The 18,157-nt window shown below is 53.1% G+C and overlaps 1 protein-coding gene across 2 annotated transcripts in view; it reads right to left on the bottom strand.

Moving 5' to 3' along the window:
* Nucleotides 1–13,044, bottom strand: part of Grid1 (glutamate ionotropic receptor delta type subunit 1) — a 753,495-nt gene extending 740,451 nt beyond the window's left edge. The window contains 2 exon segments of one of the 2 annotated variants that reach the window (NM_024378.3): nucleotides 10,466–10,621; nucleotides 12,829–13,044. In NM_024378.3, the coding sequence (NP_077354.1) occupies nucleotides 10,466–10,621; nucleotides 12,829–12,907 (235 nt within the window). In that variant the 5' untranslated portion in view covers nucleotides 12,908–13,044. 2 annotated transcript variants of the gene reach the window in all.
* Between the last annotated feature and the right edge of the window lie 5,113 nt (nucleotides 13,045–18,157).

The raw sequence follows: 18,157 nt of genomic DNA, 5'->3' as shown, positions 1-18,157 counted from the left end.
CTGAGCTGAGTAAGATATCAACTACAGTGGCCAGGATACCATCTAGACTCTGAATCTATCCATGCCTGCAGGTCACCATCCTGACCTCTTCAGCTGCATAGCCTAATCGGCATCCCTCTTTGCCTAGGCAGTCTGAGGACTCCTGACACCTGCAAAACAAGGATGGCTAAGAGGGAGCTTTCAGACCCATATCAGAGTTCATGGATAAGAGGGAGGCATGTGGGAGGGTCATGCTATTGCAGTGAATATACGCCTGGAACTTCCCCATAAGCCATCAGACACCCACACATTCCACCCAGCCCAGGATCCCATGGCTTAGGCATCCTCCCTACAGTCCTGATGGGTCCTCGGCAGCATGCCACCAATTAGGCTCCCTTGGGAAGGGTGTTTCTGGGACAACAACCTCTATACTCAGTCACTAGGTTTCATCTTCAGTCTTGGGAGGAAGGGCAGATCCAAGTGGACCTTAGATGACAGGTGTCTGTGACAGCAAGCTTCCAGGCTGCACAAGCCACAAACCACAGGACCCCAGGTGGTTCTCAGCATTAAGGCAGGACCACGAGAAGCAACTCACAGAAGCTGCAGGGAGCAGTCTCACATGTCTCTGTGACCAGTCATCCATGCAGGAACCTCTACTGAGCTCCTAACCAAGAGTCTTGGGATACGTAGCAGTAAATGGGACAGCCACTCCGCTGATACTCTTAACATCTAAATTAATTGCTTAACTCAGGTAGAAGAGACTGCGAAGGAGGAAAGGAGTGCTCGGACAGAGTGTTCCCTATACCCACACTTAGACGCCATGCTGAGAACCAAGAGGCACCTCTTCAAAGATAAGATCAAGTCTGATGAAGAGTCCTCCATTCAAGAGGCCCTTTATATGGTAGTCTCTGCCTACACAAAGGTCCTGTGGTAGATACACGCTTAGCCCATTGGAGGGATGGTCCATTGTGCCCCAAAGTCTTGTGTGTCTTAGTAGGTTTTGGTTTGGTGTTTTGTTAGTTTTAATGTTTTGCTAGTTTTGTTTGTTTTGGTTTTTGTTTGTTTTGTTGTTTTGTTTTTGAGAGATTCAGGCACCAAGGCCCTGGGACAGCAGGGAGGCCGTCACTGCTGTCCCAAGACGACACAGACTATTTATCTTAAGTAGCACAAATGTTCCCTCCCAACTCTACAGGCTCAAAGCCCAAGATCAAGGTGTCAGCATAATGGCTTCTGAGAGGGCCCTTCTCCTAGCTGGTCTATGGCCACCTCTCACTGTATCCTTACAAAAGCAGAAGAGAGACTCTTGACTCTAGTGTCTCTCCTTACAAGGCACCATCAAGATACACCCAGCCCAGAGCCCAGGCCCAGGGCTCAGAGCTTAAAGAAGTACCTACACATAGAATTTTTCAGCTACACAGAAAACAGTGTGTGGCCCCAGGCCAGTAAGATCCCAAGGGTCACCCTCTGCCACCACAGGAAGCTGAGAACAGGAGACGAGACAGGGAGAGAGAGCCTTCTTCTCAGATGCTGAAAGTGAGGCCCAGAGAAGAAAGTGACCTTTACAAGACAACTTGGTCTGAGTTGGCGTTTCAGACTTTTACTGCTGTGACAAACATCTGGCGAACAAGCTGAGGGAGGAAGGGTTTCCTTCAGTTCGCCATTTCACAGGTTTCAGTCAATGGTCACTTGGCTCTGTTTCTCCCGAGGCCACACATGGTAAGGCTGACCATGCTGGCAGGCTCTGTGTGGAAGAGCTAAGTAGCAGACAGGAAGCAGAGGAATAGACTTGGGAGGAATTATGCTTTTCCAGGGCACGCTCACAGTGACCTATCTAAGCCTCGCCTCCTGCTTCCCATGAACACCTACATGAACATACTACAGTGGCTCCATCCATGCTTAGAATCACAGCTCTTAGGAGTCAGTCACTTCCCAAAAGACCACACACTGACAACCATGCCTCACGCAGGAGCCACGAGCCCGGGAGGGTGCACTTCAGACACAAGTCATAACATTTAAGTTTCGGACCCAGACCTACCTCTGCCCACCAAACAAGGCAAGGTCTATAGCCTCTGCTCCGGGCTGAGACAGCCAGGCTCATAGCAGCCACTCGGCACTCTGAGCAAACATGACTACCGTAAGGTTAAAATACCAGGCAATTAGAGGCAGAATACCCAGAGCCCAGGCCTGCACAGATGGCTCCAAACTGCCTCCAATCATGTCGTCAAGCGCTGACCTCCTTCACTATTCTCCTGGGACACCCAGGAAAACTGAAGTTCGACTTTAAGACCCAGTCATCAGCCACCAGATACAGGGCAGGGGCTGCAGCCCACGAGGATAGTACAGAGTGAGGCCTACAGCTGACTTGGGGACCACTACAGTACTCTTCCTCTCTCTACCCAGCAGCTGCCCAGTGCCTGGTCCCTAGCCTAGGCTCGTAGTGCGTTTTCTGACCATCCTATGGCTGGCGTCCACATCAACACCCCACCAGCAGTGGGGAAAACAGATGAGCAGCTAGAGTCACAGCTGACAGGAGCCTCAGTCCACCTGAAGGAGCACGTGAGGTGCCTGGCATCTCCCAGGCTACATCTATCCCTGGGTAGATCAGAGGGGCCAGGCAGAGCACAGCTACGAACAGGTGCAGGGCAGGTGGTGTCGCATCTGCAGGTGCTGGCTGCCTGGCTGGGCTCTGGCACAGACACTGCGAAGGCAGCAACCTGCAAAGGCAGAACTAGCCAGGGCCGGTAGCTGAAAGAAGACATGAGGCCCAGCAGAGAGTCCCCCTGGGCCTCAGTCTCTGGGACCCTGCCCCATCCACGGCACGCAAACAGGTAGAAAGAAACCTATTGATCACTCCTAGCCCCGAGCCTGGGCTTCAGGACGTGGAGAGCGCTGGGTCTTTCCACAGCCTATGAAACAGGAAACTGTTTAGAGAGGAAAAGGGGAAACCCCAGAGAATGGGACACTGACAAGCTGTCAGAGAGGCCGGCACCCCAGAGAAAGGGCTGTCACCAGGCGGCAGCAGGCTAATGCTGGCTGTCAACGGGACAGAATCTAGACTCCCTTGGGAGATGGGCCTCTGGGCATGACTGTGAGGGGCTGGTTTGATGGTTTTAATTGCTGTGGGAGCGTCCTCTTTAGCTATGGGTGGGACTTGTGTGGGTGGAGAGCTAGCTGAGCAGTAAACAGGCACGCAACGCGTTCACTGCTCTCTTCTCATGGCACATGCTATGTGACCTGCTCCCTCAAACTCCTGCCATGTGACTTCCCCAGCAGGGCAGACGGTAAACTCTAAGCCGGAAAATTGCCTTTCTCCTCAAGTCGACCTCTGTCAGTATCGTATCAGAACATGGAAAGAAGGGACAGGTCAGAAGGCTGAGGCTATAGGAATCCGGAGAGGAATGTCCCTGCCGGTGGCCCCACCGGTGGCCAGGCCTGGAGCGGGATTATTTCTTGTTTTGTTTTATTGTTATATAAAACTCTGTAGTTATTGAATTCATATCCGTTGAGGGGTGTTTAAATACAGGTAATCACACAATGTATTACCCAGAAATGTTCACAATGAGAACACTTAATGTCTACCTTTAGCCTTTCCCAAGAACACAACAGAGGATGCCCTGTACACGGGCACACACAGCAGTTCGGAGGCAGCGTGGAGTGCCTCGCTAGACGGTGGCCTCCTACGACATACCCGGCATTAGACACCCTCGGGCTGGCTGTCCCGTAAGCCTCGCATGCCAATCTGGAGGGCAGAACAGGGGTAGAAACTTATAAGAGTCTAACCCCCAAAGCATGAGGAGATGAATGGGGCAGCCACACAGCCTATAAAAATGAGAAAGGGTGTGTGCTCACAGTACACTGGCCCGTACGTGTGTGCACACGCACTGAAATGATCCTGGTGATTATTGGGAAAGAACCCTGAAGCCTGGGAGAAAAACTGAAGGAAAGCCAGTGGGAAACCCAGAGAGGAGGTTACACAGTTCCTGGTACCTAGCCAGACTCTAGAAAGGAACCCTGTGCACCTGCAGGCTTGGCACGCATCTTCAGAGTTGAAGAGCCACTGGTAGCACTGCCTAGGGGCCAGGAAAAGCATCTCCTTCTAGGCTCAGGGCACCAAAGCAAGACTGACCACAGTAGGCTTTAGATAGACAGAGGGGAAGAGGGGTGGGGAGGAGGAGCCTTCCTGGGCAGAAAAGGAAGCTGGGACCTGAGTAGCAGCCACCCTTCCAGTGTGGCCAGTCCGAGAGAAGGCTCTTCCCTATGTGCAAACATGCCTCCAGGCCCAGAAGGGGAGTCGCTTGCCGGGCCGGACCACGGGGGAGGATGTAGGTAGAGGAACCCACCAGTTCTGTAGGTGATACCGTGGAACACTTCTACAGGATGAAAGCCCAGCCATGCACCCCAAACTGCTCTAGTCACTTGGGATGCGACTGGAGACATAGCAAGAAGGCAGCAAACAGTGCAGAAGCTTCGTGAAACGAAAGGGAAGTAGAGACTGGCAACGCGCTCTGGCCGTAACGGACAGACACACAGCAGCTGCACACTAACAGGGGCTGCACGCTAGTGGCTCAAAGTCGCTCGGGTCCCAGGCCCCGATACTGGGACTGTGTTGGCACAAGAGAAGATAGGCTATTGATAGAATTAAGTTTTCAAGTCAGCTAACCTTAAAATAGGGATGTCACTCTCCATTATCCCCGGAAGAGAGAGGTGGGGTCAGTTGACAGCATGTGAAAAAAAACCTGGCTCGGTATTGTTAGTATTAAAGAAGAATCATGGAGCCCAGAGCTAAGGAAGAAGCAGACTGGGGGAGCAGAAAAGGCAAGGACACAATTCTGTCCCAGGGTAACCATAAGGTACCATCCGTGCCAACACCTGGGCCTTAGCCCGCTGTGTCCAAATCAGGCTCGGGATGGATCAGGCCCAGTGAGCCCAAATCAGGCAGTAGAGACACCTTTCTGATGGCGTAGATGTCACACTCACTCGGAACCCCTGGCAATGTCTCCAGCATCTTGAAGAAGACACCCTCAGGGGTGCCAGATGTGGCCTCAGAGGAACCTGTAATTCTGAGTAGAATTAAAAGAGGACAAAGTGGGGGACGGAGGGAGGGAGACAGAGAGAGAGAGAGAGAGAGAGAGAGAGAGAGAGAGAGAGAGAGAGAACCTTCACCAGAACTCAATAATAACAGTGTGGCAAGTGAGGGTCAGGGTGCCCACCAGGAAGGTGAACATGGTAAGCTGACCAGACCTTCAGAACTGGCTACCTATGCACCTCCTGAACTTTTTAAATCATATTTCTTCATCCCACCAACAATAAACTATACTTAGATAATCTTAGCTTCTTTAGTTTCTGTATGTGGTGTTAAGCATTGGGCTCGAGGTGTCACACATAACAGGTGAGCACTCTACAACATTCCCACTCTTTACTTCGTCTCCCCCAAACGTACCTCTTCTTTTTTGAAACAAAGTCTCATGTAGCCCAGGCTGGTATCAAACTGGCTTTGTAGCTGAAGATAAGCTTAAACTTCTGACCTTGCTCTTACCTCCCAAGTGCTGCCATTCCAGGTAAGCTCACCACACCTGGTTTGTGTGGTCTGAGGGTTAAAGCCGGGCTCCGGCATTCTAGACAAGCATTCTGCCAACTGAGTTACATCTCCAGCCCCCTTTACCTTCCTAAAATACTCGAGTGCTTCTGGTAACTAAAGACTATTGTGTACTTTTCTTTTCCCTGCCTCTCCCTTAAGCCCGTATCCTTTCTTGATGTGACAGATACATCTAAAGGCTCTCATCTTTTACTCACAGTAAAAGGTGATTTAGTGAAAGGAGACTCACGTTCAGCCCGTTCTTTTACGGATTTACATAATCTGCAGCTTGAGCAGGCACTGAAAAACAGTGTGACTTTTTCAATGCATTAGCATCTCTTCTTATACTCGTCTTGTAGAACACAGGTTTTCATACTTGTTAATGTAAACTTTACCAATCAAAGACGCAACATCGTAGAGCCTTAACTGTCCTGTGTTATGGTTTATTCATTTTAGACCCTCGGAAAATACATATTCTCTACACTATCCTAAAAGACAGTGTTTGGACGGAGTTTGTACCTGGGAAAATCACAGGTATAAATCTTAGGGCCAGAACATCCAAATTAAGGTTCTTGTTTTCTTCAGAAATACTTAAGAATGTATATCTCAGCACGAATGATGGCTTTCTTGAATGAATGAATGAATGAATGAATGAATGAATGAATGGCTGACCATGCATATCAGGAAACACTTGCAGGCAGTATAAACAGTAATGCTTAGAATTAGTTCATGGAAGCTTCAGGAAAAAGCAGGATGGAGCAGAATGGGAGCCCTCTTCATTCACAAGGCACAGTGACAGGAAAAAGACTAGAAGGAAATAGCTCAGTAGAATTCAGGGGTGGGTGGGGGTTGCTCTGCTTCTTGCTGTTTTCTGTGCCTTCTGTGTTTTATGCACGAAGCACGCACTGGCCTCTTTCTCTCTCACATTTTAAAGTAGCATGTGTTCGTTGTAGCAATGCATTCCTTTTAGAGCTTTAGGGGGTTGGGGGTAAAAACTTAAAAACAAAAGGTCATTTAGGGAATTCACCTGCTTAAGGAACTAGGTGGCTGAAAGCATCAACAGCCCTAAGAGACGCTGAGGAAAAGTCATAGCTGGGTCAGGGAATAGGGAAGGAATTAATGTTTACTGAACACCAACCTCGGGCTTATGCAGGCAATTTATACGCGTCTCATCTCATTTAATCCTTCCAATGGTCCCAAGAGGCAGCAATACAATTATTCCCGTTTAACAGATCTAGAAGCAGAAGCTCAACACAGGACCAAGACTCCCCCAGGTCCTGCAATGAGGAAGGCAGGCTCTCTGCTAGATTTCTTTGGACTCCAGCAATAAGCCCCACCACCACTCTGGGTCATGATGCTGCCTCTCAAATCACGACAAAGCATCACTCCAACCTCAGACCCCTTGCTTGGGGCACACTGGGCACTTGTTCTCCCTAGGGTAAAGACTGAATCCCAGTATGCCCTGCATCCCTCAAATAATGTCTTCTACAATAAATGTCCATGCTCAGGAGAAAAGGCTGGGCTAGCCATCCAGCTAGAGCCAGCTACTGGGCAGACAAGTACCCCATAGAACACAGCCAAGAAAGGAGACCCAGTGAGCAGAATCCTTGCTCCACCAGCACGAGGCCAAGGGGGAGGGGGCCCGCTAAGCAATGCTCTGCTTTTCCCAGGGCCTCCAGGGATAGCTCCTCCCATCCCTTCTAGGCACCAGGAGCTAGGCAGTCATGGAATGGATAACAAGGTAGATTTCAGCCCATCCCACCCCCGAGGTTGAAAGTGTGTGCCAGCTTTAACCACCACACACCAAACTAGCAACAGGCCCTGACAAGGGTTCTTTACCTAGAAACTGCCAAGCCTCAGTATCTAACCCACTCGTTCCAGATGTGCAGAAACATTCCCAGACCCTTCTGAGACAGTCGTCTTGCCATTCTTAGAGACTGAGACATTTTTCCAGTTACACAAAAAAGGAAACTAATAGCCGTTTAAAAAACAAACAAACAGGGTTGGGAATTTAGCTCAGTGGTAGAGCGCTTGCCTAGGAAGCGCAAGGCCCTGGGTTCGGTCCCCAGCTCTGAAAAAAAGAAAACAAACAAACAAACAAACAAACCAATACCTAAACAAGTTAAAGGCGCTGGCTGGAGACTTTATCGCCAGGAAAAGGTTGCACTTGGGGCATGAAGGTCAAATGGCATCTCACTATGCTTTGTTTGTTGTTTAAATTGTTCCATTGGTTGGCAAATTAAAGACCAGATATAAGAACCACGTGTGGTGCTGGAATAAGGCTGCCCTCTGATGCCAGCACTCAGGAGGATGAAGTGAAAGAGGAACCTGAGGTACAGAGCAAAACCCTGCCTCAAAAACAAAGTTATATTTTCAAACTGAAGAGCAGACCCAGGCACACACACACACACACACTCTCTCTCTCTCTCTCTCTCTCCTTAAAGGAAGCTTTGTCTGGGTCCCCAGAGTAGCCCCTTATTATGTGAGGGCGGAGTATACTGATATGAGGAAGAATACACTGTTTTCTTTTTTAAAGATTTATTTGTTTTATGTATATGAGTACCCCATCTTCAGACACACCAGAAGAGGGCATCGGATCCCATTACAGATGGTTGTGAGCCACCGTGTGGTTGCTGGGATTTGAACTCAGGACCTCTGGAAGAGCAGCCAGTGCTCTTAACCGCTGAGCCATCTCTCCAGCCCCACGGAGCATCTCTTAAAATCCTCAAGAAAAGGTGCATCTACAATACTAGGACTTTTCCCACCCACAAGGCACGGATCAACTGGAGCTGTGTGACAGCCTCTCCTTTCAGCAGAGGTGACCTCTCCAGGAAGCCACCTGCACAGTTCATCCATGTGTGTGTCCTGCCTCTGGTTATAACCCTGTGTAAGACTTGTCGCCTTCAGTCCCTGGGGTACTTCTGGTAGAGAGAGCTGTGCTTCCTTCAGGGCCAAAATGAAGGAGTAAAGGATGCCTGACACCTTGGAGAGAGTTGTCAGAAGCCACGCCCACAATAGAGGTGTGCTAATCTGATATAGGCCACAGACGGAGGTCCCCAAGTAACGCACCCACGAAAATGTCTGGGGTCAGAGGTCATCTAGAGACAGTTGTGGGATGTGGCCGCATAAGAAGGACAGGCACTCCCCCCATGACTCTTCTTCAGAGAACATAAGACAACAGACATCTGCCAGCACTGGGAGCAGCATTTCACAGGCGTTTCTGTGTACTTTGCCTGGACGTACATAACTGTACCACATTTCCTCAGGTACCGCAGAGGCCAGAAGAGGGTGTCATATACTCCCGGAACTGAAGTTGTAAGATACCGTATGGGTGGCAGGAATCAAACCAGGGTCCTCTTCAAGAGTGGGAAGTGTTTTAAACTACCGAGCCACCACACTAGCCCCGGTAGTTCTCATAAGAAAACAACACCAGCCTCACCCTACCCACCACCACCATTCAGCACTTGAGACTGAAGAGTTGAGCCATTAAGACATCCTTTGAGCCTTACAGTCAGGCAGTCCCTCCCCAATAACTGGCCACCTTTTTCTGGAGTTAAAACCAGTAGGCCCTCAGAGGCCCTCCATGCTGTATGAGGATTCTAGCACTGTAGACTATATCCATGGGTGGCTCACCCAATCCTTGGCGATTACCAGGAGACTGGTAGGCAGTATAGAACCCTATATAACCCACAGCAACAGGAAGACCCTAGGCCCAGCAAGCCAAGGAGAAACTGACAGCAGAGCTCCCTGCCCTGAAGCCCCCCCCCCCCCGCCAGTTCTGGAAAGAAGTCCCCACATGCTATGCTTCTGACTGTATCCAAGGCACTAGATCCACAGGGAGCCTTGCTTGTGGTAAACAAGACAAAGGGGAGGGGGGAAAAGAATGGTTGAGCAGGTACCTGCCAGGACCTTGATCAGAAATCAACATCCATGAGAGAGGGGACATTTCAAGAGCAGCCAGCAGAGTGGGTGTGGAGGATGCACAGGAAGGAAAGGAAGAAAGGAAAGGGGCTGCTGTCACTGATGTATCAGAAGGCATCAGACAACGGGCATCTGCCAATGCTAAAAGCAGCAGCTACCATTACTTAATGCATGTGTGTTTTACCTGCACATAGGCAAATATGGTGCCAGAGGAAGCCAGCAAAAAGTGGTGGCCTCACTGGCTGCCCACCTGTTGCCCCTGCCTCCGCGAATCCTAAGCGAGCTATCTGCAGGGAAAGACTGCTGCCCTGGACAGCTAGTATTTTTCTGCCATCAGACCTAGTCCAGCTAGGCTCTTTTCCTGAGCAAACAGCGCCCACCTCCGGTCCAGGCGGCAATGTCTCCTAGGTCCACCGCGCAGGCACAAGCAAAGACAGTTCCAAACACAGTAGAGAGAGGCAGAGAGAAGCGGAGGACCCGAGGGGCAGAAGCCTCTAGGACCCACAGAGTGTGCAACCGAGCGCCGGTCAGGCTGTGCTACAGACAGGACACACAGGAAGAGCTCTGAGCTCCGAGCTCCCGTGGGCTAGGACACAAGAGGCTTCTGGGGACGTGCACGCGACAACGGGAACCCGACACGAAGACACACCCACCCACAAACACGCGAGAAACAAAGACCGCCCTGAGCCACACGCCTGCTCGGTGGCGGCGCAGAGCGCACACGCGCATCACCTGGCCGGAAAGAAGCCGCACAGTCCTGCCAGGAGAGCCGTTTGCGGTGCGTAGAGGCTCTCTGCTTGCCCAGACAGCACCAAGACGCCCTACCTTGCAAGGCCTGGGAGGACACACCACCATGCCCGACATAGCAGCCGACTGAGTGCCCAGGAGACTCTGTACAACGGATTGGTAGCAACCCTACCTGGACCCACTGCTGCAAGGCCTCACTGCCTGCAGCTTAGTGACTCATGCATGGGCTCAATGACCACTCACCTTCCTGCACCGCCTGGAACGGATTATTGGCCTCGATGACCTTGATGGAGTAGGTGATCTTCTCACTCTGCAGGATGTCATCATTGAGGCTCAAGTCTGATACAGCCAACTGGAACACCCTGTCGTCCTTGGCTGCGTTCTCCTCGAAGATGGCACCTGAGGAAGAAGAGGGGTTAAGACCAGACCTGGAGAGGAACCCTTCCCATCTTCCTTTAGCCCTAGGATCAGGCCATTGCTTGGACTACTAGGTACCAATTGGTGGGAGGACTGAGCTACACTTTGGTTTGGTTGAGTTTATAATGTTTTTTTCTGAGACAGGTTCTCCTTCTGTGCCCCTAGCTGCCTTGAAGTCATGGTGATTCTTCATGTCTCGGCCTTCCCAAGTAGTGAGATTACAGACATGAGGCACCAGCCTCAGTTCAACATCGTGTGCTGATTGTTGATTGGGTAGTTTAAAGATCTCCCACCATAACCCAAACAGGGCGTGCTCCCCTCCCCACATCATACACGTGCACGGCTGACAGGAGTTACACATGCATATCCCACATGCTACCATCAGGTTATATGTGCTTCAGAAGCAAAGCACCACATGTTCCAGCCATGACCCATACAGTAAGAGGCTGAGCTAGCCTCGACTCAGATGCACCTGCTGAGGTCCCATAAATCCCATCCCAGGAACCAGAGTGAAGTCTCCAAAATGGTAAAGTCCCCTATCCCAATTCCAGGATGGATTGATGGCTTTTTTCCCCTTCGCGTTCCCTGCTGAATGCAGAAGTGAGAAGATGGTCACAGCCGGCTCTCCTGCACCAAGAGCTTTTTCTCTAAGCATAAGGCATTGATAGCCAGCATCTTGCATGGTCAAGATGCTACCAGGCCTGCTGCCTCTGGTCTCCGTTTCTCACTTCCTCTTCCTGTATGTATGGAAGGGGTGGGGCTATATCCTAAACCCCTAGACATTCTGATCTAGCAAGACTAGGGAGTCCCAGAAGAAACCACTCTTGAACGGCCCTTCTAAAAGCACGAACGGCTTCACTGACCCTGCCCTTATAGCGGAGATCAGTTGGACTGCTGCTCTGGGGTCCTCACTGCGCTCCCCCCTCCCACAGCCCCCTTGCTAGGCGCCGAGGGTCCTTGCCAAGGTCCTATTGCTTGGCCTTCTAATTGCCCTGGAGCCAAGAGCTGGGTAGGAGAAGGACTCGCTCCCGAATTCCTCACTATACTGGAGCCGCAATGCTGACCGTGAGACCCACTCCGGCTCCAGGGCGGGAAGCACGTTTGGATCCTAGCCCGGCACCGACACCGGAGGGGAGCTGCAGCCCTTAGAGTCGAGACTCTGTCCCTGTCACCCCCTCCACCTTCTGCCCCGCGGGTAACATCAGCCACGTTTTCTCACACCTCCCAACCCCCAGTTTATCCGTGTTAGCTGGTCTTTCCCAACTTCCGGAAAGGCGACTGCAGAGGGGCTCCCCGAAAGCGACCGCTCTTGGTCCCCCAACCGGGCCCAACTTCTCGAGATCTCAGCCATTGTACTCTAAACTCCTGATCACTACCTCTTCTCTGATCGCCCCTTCCTCTGCTTTTCCTCTTCTTCCTCTCCATCCATCTCTTCCTGATCAGCGCCCCCCACCCCACTGCTCCTTCCGTCCACCCCTACCATCCACACTGTATGTTGGCCCCAAGACTTAGATCAGGCAGAAACTCTAGGACTGTCCAGGATTGGGCTGCAGTTGCCACAACCAGATACACACACACACACCCACACAGAAAGCTACACAGACACACACCGGGAAACGGGCAAGCACTGTGTCCACTCTAACAGGCTGACAGAACGCGACAGTCGCACTAAGGCTCAGATGGCCCCGCACACCCCAACGCCCTCTCACAGTGACACCAACACCGTGCCAGGTGCATACACACTGGCACGCTGACAGCACCCATCCAGACACACATGGTTCCGCTCTGGCCTCTTTGATCTTGCCCTGCCAACTTAGCTAGCCCCAAGCCCTGTCCGACCCTGGCCCCAACGTTCAAGCTGTGCCGAGGGGTCCAGCCCACCGACGGCCCCGCCAGGGGCACGCACCTCGACAAGGGTCTATCCCCAGGTTCCCCGCAGCCGCGGCCCTAAGTGTCGGCAGAGGCCGCGGGGCCCCGCGCACTGACAGGAGCCCCGGGGAGTAGCGAGGAGCCCGCAGGAGCGCCAAGCGGCCAGAGCACGGCTCCTCCGCGGGGCGGCGCGGGCCTTCGGGGGAATACCGACTACCGAGCCCCTCGGCCCGGGGAACCGCTAAGTTTGGACTCCGCGCATCACTGGCTCTATTAGGTGGCCCCCGCCCAGCCTCGGCCCGTCTGCCCTCCGAGCTCACCGATGTGGATGATGGAGTCGGCCCGCACCGTAACGCACTGGCATATCCAGGGAAGAAGCCACAGCGTCAGCGCTTCCATGTCCCCCGGGCGCGCGGCTCATCCGCCCGGGCCCGGGGCGAGGCCGAGGGCAGCGCGGAGCGGGGAGGCGCCGGTCCCGGTGCAGTCCCGGGCCGCTCCCCGGGAGAGCCGAGCCCGCCCGTGCGTCTTCCCCCGCGCTCCCGCCCCTGCGCCCTGCGCCCGCCCCAACCCAGCCCAGCCCAGCCCAGCGCTCTCGGGCTCCCGCGCCGGCTCTGGTTGCGGTTGCGGCGGCGCTCGCAGCCCGAGCACAGGCCGGCGCGGCGGGGGCGGCCCGCGGCTGTGGCGGCGGCGCTTCCAGCGGCTTAAGCGGCTCTGGGGGCGGCAGAGGCAGAGGCGGCGGCGGCCCGGCCCGCGCGGCGGCTCCGGGCTGGCTGTGTGTCTGAGCCCAGGCGAGGAGCGAACTGCGGAGGACGCCCCCTCCCCTCCCCCTCCCCCTCGGCGGCGCTCCCCCTCCCCTCCCGCCCGCCTCCCTCCCCTCCGCCCTCCTCTCCACCACGTGACTGCGGAGCCTTAGCCTAGCCGCGCGCCGCTCGCCCGCTCGTTGCACGGAGGGGGCGCCCGGTACTCCGCGCTCCCGACCGGGGGATGCTACGAGGACGGCACCACGGAGGGGACCTGGCGGGTCTGAAGCGAGTCTAGGCTTGGCCGTGTGGGCCTGGCCTCCGGGTTCGCTGGAGAAACGGAGGAGGCACAGCCATCGACAACCCTCGGGGAGGGGGAGCTCGGAACTCGCTGGCGCTGGGGGGACTTCAGCGGAGATTCTGCAGTCCTGCGGGTGGCCAGAAAGGACAGCCGCTCTCGGAACCCGACCCCCAACTCTAGCAGCCTGCGGAAAGACCACAGCCTGGGGCACCGAGCCAGGCACCGGGATGCTTAAAGGGCAGGCGGCGGGCTCGAACCCTGGCTGTCCGGGCAGACTTCGGCGGGCGTCCATCCCCCGCCCCCGGGGCGGTGCACTAAGCCGGGAGTCGGGCAGGAGGCTCCGACTCTGAAGCCCAATTCATGGCCGGAAACCGGCGCAGCCGTGACCGCGGCGCCTGGACGTGAGGAGCCTTCCAAGCGGCCGTCGCTCTCAGGCAGCGACCTGCACGAAGTCTTCTAGCGCGAGCCCGGGTAGAGAGCCCGCTCCCAGCCGCGGTAGCAGAGCCGGGCTCCCTCCGCCTTCGGGTTCCCTGATTCTGGCCGACCACCACCGTGAAGCTGCTGAGAAGGGGGTGGGGGGGGTAAGGGGACTCGCAATCCGGGCTCACAATCCTCTCCCCCAGGTCCTAGTTGGACGAGGCTCCACTTAACACACCCAAGATTTCAGGGAAAACAGTTGAGCCCTCCAGGATTCTGATTCCCTGAGTCCAGCTGAGCCTGGCAGAACTGGGCGCCTAGATGAGCACTGGTTCAAAGGACCAAGATAGGCTTTGCTGTGGCTTTGCCTAAAGCTCCCAGCACCGTGGGAAAGGTAGACACCCATACAGGTCACGAATAGATGTGGAGAGGGCAGTTGAGGAGCTTTGGGCCTGGACCCTGACCTAGCCTGAATGAGAAAGACAGGAAGGAGAAGAGCGTTTCCAAAGGCTACTAGGGGAGGAGAGGCTTGCAGGCATTCGGTGCTGCTAGTGAGCCAAGACAGGAAGGGAAGAGAGGATTGTGTGGGGAGCAGTGCATTTGTGTGTGTGTCAAGCCGCCAGCCACTGAGTTGTCACTGGCAAATTCTGCTTTTAAAGGGTTGGCGAGGAGGCTGTGCAGAGAGAGGCGGGGAGGGGGAGGGGGAGGGGGGCTGGAAGCTGTTAGGCAGTGTCTCAACTGACCAGAGGGGTAACGGGACTGTGCGACATCAAGGAGCACTGTTCTGCGATGAAGGGGCATGCATGTCTGCAGGTGGGAGGGAGGCTGGGCCGCAGAACTAAGTGTAGCCCTACAGAACTCACCTTTTCAAGAAACATACCTCAGAACCCTGCGGTGGAAGGGGGAAATGCCTATCTAGCTGATCCAAAATCCCCATGTCTTTCAGCCCTGCAAAGATCCCCCGTTCCCTGGCTGAAACGTTGTGGGAGGTGGGAAATAAAGTCTGGTCAGCCTCAGGATTTACCAGTGTGGTTCCCGTGGGTACTGACTCCATGGTGGGAAGACCATAAGTGTTACGGTAAACACAGGCACACCATCCAATCCTAATCTGGATGATGGACCCACTCTAGTTTGAGACCGGTCACACCTCAAGTTGGAGCCCCTGAAAATTTTTAGCCTGGAGAAACCTTCCCTTCTGAGCTGGGCACTCCTTGCCTTCAAACCCCGGGGCTACTGAGTCATCTGCCATAGGCGGGTAATCCAGAGAAGCTGGGTCTGTGCAACTGATCCACAGAGCACTCCACACAGGCAGGCCAAACTAGAAGGTCCTGCACACTTCATCCCCGCCATTAGGGGAATTCTGCACACTCTTACTTCTAGAGAAGTCCAGAGATCACAAGAGACCAAAGCTTAGCCATCTCTCAGCAGGATGATTGCGGTCTAGTCTCTGTTGCATGAAGTTCTGATTGGCAGCTCCCAGCGGGCAGGCCTGGGGCTTTGCCCACCCAACCTTTGTTTCTAGCTGTGCCAGCCTTGACAAGCCCTAACCATATCTGAGGCTGCAAAACTACTAAGTCAAGATCAAGTGTCTTTTTTTTTCTTTCTTTCTTTTTTTTTTTTTTTTTTTTTTTTTGGTTCTTTTTTTTTCGGAGCTGGGGACCGAACCCAGGGCCTTGTGCTTCCTAGGTAAGCGCTTTACCACTGAGCTAAATCCCCAGCCCCTTTTTTTTTTCTATTTATTATTGACTTTATCATTTATTATTGACTATTGTTTTGTTTTTGAGAGAGAACAAATATTTTTTTTTTTTTTTTTGTGGAGACTGACTCCATGGTGAAAAGGTGGTGAGTGTGATGTGGTCACCCCTTAGAGCCTCCAATCTATGTAGCCCTGGCTGTCCTGGAGTATGCTTTGTAGACCAGGCTAGCCTCACACAGAGATCTGCCTACCTCTGCGTCCTGGGTACTAGGATTAAAGGCATGTGCCACTATGCCTGGCAAAATCAGGTTTGTTAAACTCAGGAAATACAGCACAAGCTCACCATCCGGTAATAACCTAGAGAGCAAAGACAAGCTAACAGTGTCTAGGCCTCAGGATGCATACCCACCGCACAGAGGGAAAGACGTTGCACACAAAAGATTGGATTTGCCCAAGACATGGGATGAGTTGTCGGGAGAACCAGAACTCAGTCTTCTTGGGTCTTCCGTCCCTACTGTGTTTATGGAGATCAAGAATGAGTCAATCAATCCAACCCTTTAGTTGTAGCTCAGCCAACACCAGGAATTGCCTTTGAAAGGGCTCTTCAGTTCGATGGTTCTAACTACAGTTATTTAGCATGAAGACCTATGTTCAACCCCCCTGGTCCTTCCTAGGGGGTAGCTGTTTACATGCAAGGACACTGAAGAGGGTTTTAGTCATCAGGCCTGTCCTGGGAGCCAGCAATTTGCAGCCAGAAATACAGATAAAATGCCCAGGCAAAGAGAGAGGCCATTTGGAAGACACAACCATTGTGACTGTCACTCTTGAAACACAAATCACCTTTCTCCATCACTACTCTCTCATTCCAGCCAATAACTGAGTCAAGGAAAGGACACCTGTCACCTTCCTGTGACCTGTCACCCCTGGCAGATCTGAGGAACCTCCGGCCCAAGGAGAGCCACCACCTGATCAGCCCCAGAACCCTAGGATGAGCTCACCTGGGGAGCTGTCCGGACTATCGACTATCCGCCTTTCTCCCCACAGCAGGGCTGCCAGTCCAGCCAGACTTGCAGGAAGGGTGCAGCTGGCAGACAAAAGGAAGTCTACAGCTTTGACTCTGGAAGCTTAGCTCCCTTGTGTGCACGTGGAAGAGTTTAGGCAGAGACCCAAGCCAAGCTGGGTAGGGGTCAGCTGTCATCTAGGAAAGAGTGCTCACTACCCACAGACTCCAAGGAACCTGCTCACTGGTAGACATGAGCCCAGGAGACCCACTGCCTCCCTACTCAGCTTCCCACTGTGCAGGCTACTGGGGTATGCCCCCAGATGACAACGATGACTCCTCCTCTTCTTCCTCCTCCTCTGCCTTCTCCTCCTCTCCCTCTTCCTCTTCCTCCTCTTCCTCCTCCTTCTCTTATTCCCCCTCTTCCTCCATTTCCTTCTCCTCCTCTTCCTCCTCCTTCTCTTCTTCCTCTTCCTCTTCCTCCTCTTCCTCCTCTTCCTCTTCCTCTTCCTCCTCTTCCTTCTCTTCTTCCTCTTCCTCTTCTTTCTTCTCCTCTTACTCCTCCTCTTCCTCCTCTCCTTCCTCCTCCTCCTCTTCCTCTTCCTCCCCTTCCTCCTCCTTCTTTAACACACTCCCTTATTGCTTATTTCCTCTGTCCCCTCAGCAGCCATCAGGCACATTTGTTGAATGACAATGGCCCGGCTCTGCTTTGTCTCCTTTGCCAACCTCTCTCATCTCATTTTTAGTACTTATATCTATTTGATCATCCTTTATATGACTTTATTTTTTTAGTTTGCTTTCCCTCTTGGTCGTTCTCTTGAGTTTTTGCTTTCAAATTTCCCAGGCCAGCAATCTCTCGTCTCGCTTATTCCATGATTGGAAGCTTCATTGATTTCGTCTTTGGTTTTATGGAGGAGGAGAGTGTGGCTGGAGAAAGTGCAGCTGAGGATAGTCTCCCCTGCTGAGTCACCAGGGCAGGACCTGCTGGCCTGACTCCTACCTGCACTTCTGAGGGCACTGTCAATAGTACAGCCATCACCATGGCTGGCAGCCCAGAAGCCACATGCCACAGGCCAATGAGGAGAAAAAAAGGTCACTCCATGTGTGATCATACCCAGGCAGGAGCACCTCCTCTTTGTAAGGAAAAGACCTCCTTTTATTTATCCCCGTATACAGGACAGGAGGCTCAGTGTGATTAGAACCAACCACTCCAAAAAGTTACTTGTGGAAAAATTGCCTCCTTTGAAAAAGCAGGCTAGAGCGTTGGCACTGATCAGGAAAGGGTGCTCTGGGCTGGAAGAGCATCAGGGTCAAACCACAACTCAGGCCATCTGACGCTCCCACAAAAACACTCTGGAACAGGCATGACCTCACACACACACACACACACACACACACACACACACACACACACACACCAGACACACCATTCTGGCTGTCACGTCAGCCTGAGGCCTTTGGAGGAGCAGTGTTTTCGTCCTTCCCATCCAAGGCT

The sequence above is a fragment of the Rattus norvegicus genome, chromosome 16, assembly GCF_021556685.1.
Source record: "Rattus norvegicus strain SHRSP/BbbUtx chromosome 16, alternate assembly SHRSP_T2T, whole genome shotgun sequence".
Taxonomy (NCBI): Eukaryota; Metazoa; Chordata; class Mammalia; order Rodentia; family Muridae; genus Rattus; species Rattus norvegicus.
The sequence above is the reverse complement of the archived record's forward strand: the minus strand, read 5'-3'. Positions and strand labels throughout refer to the sequence as shown.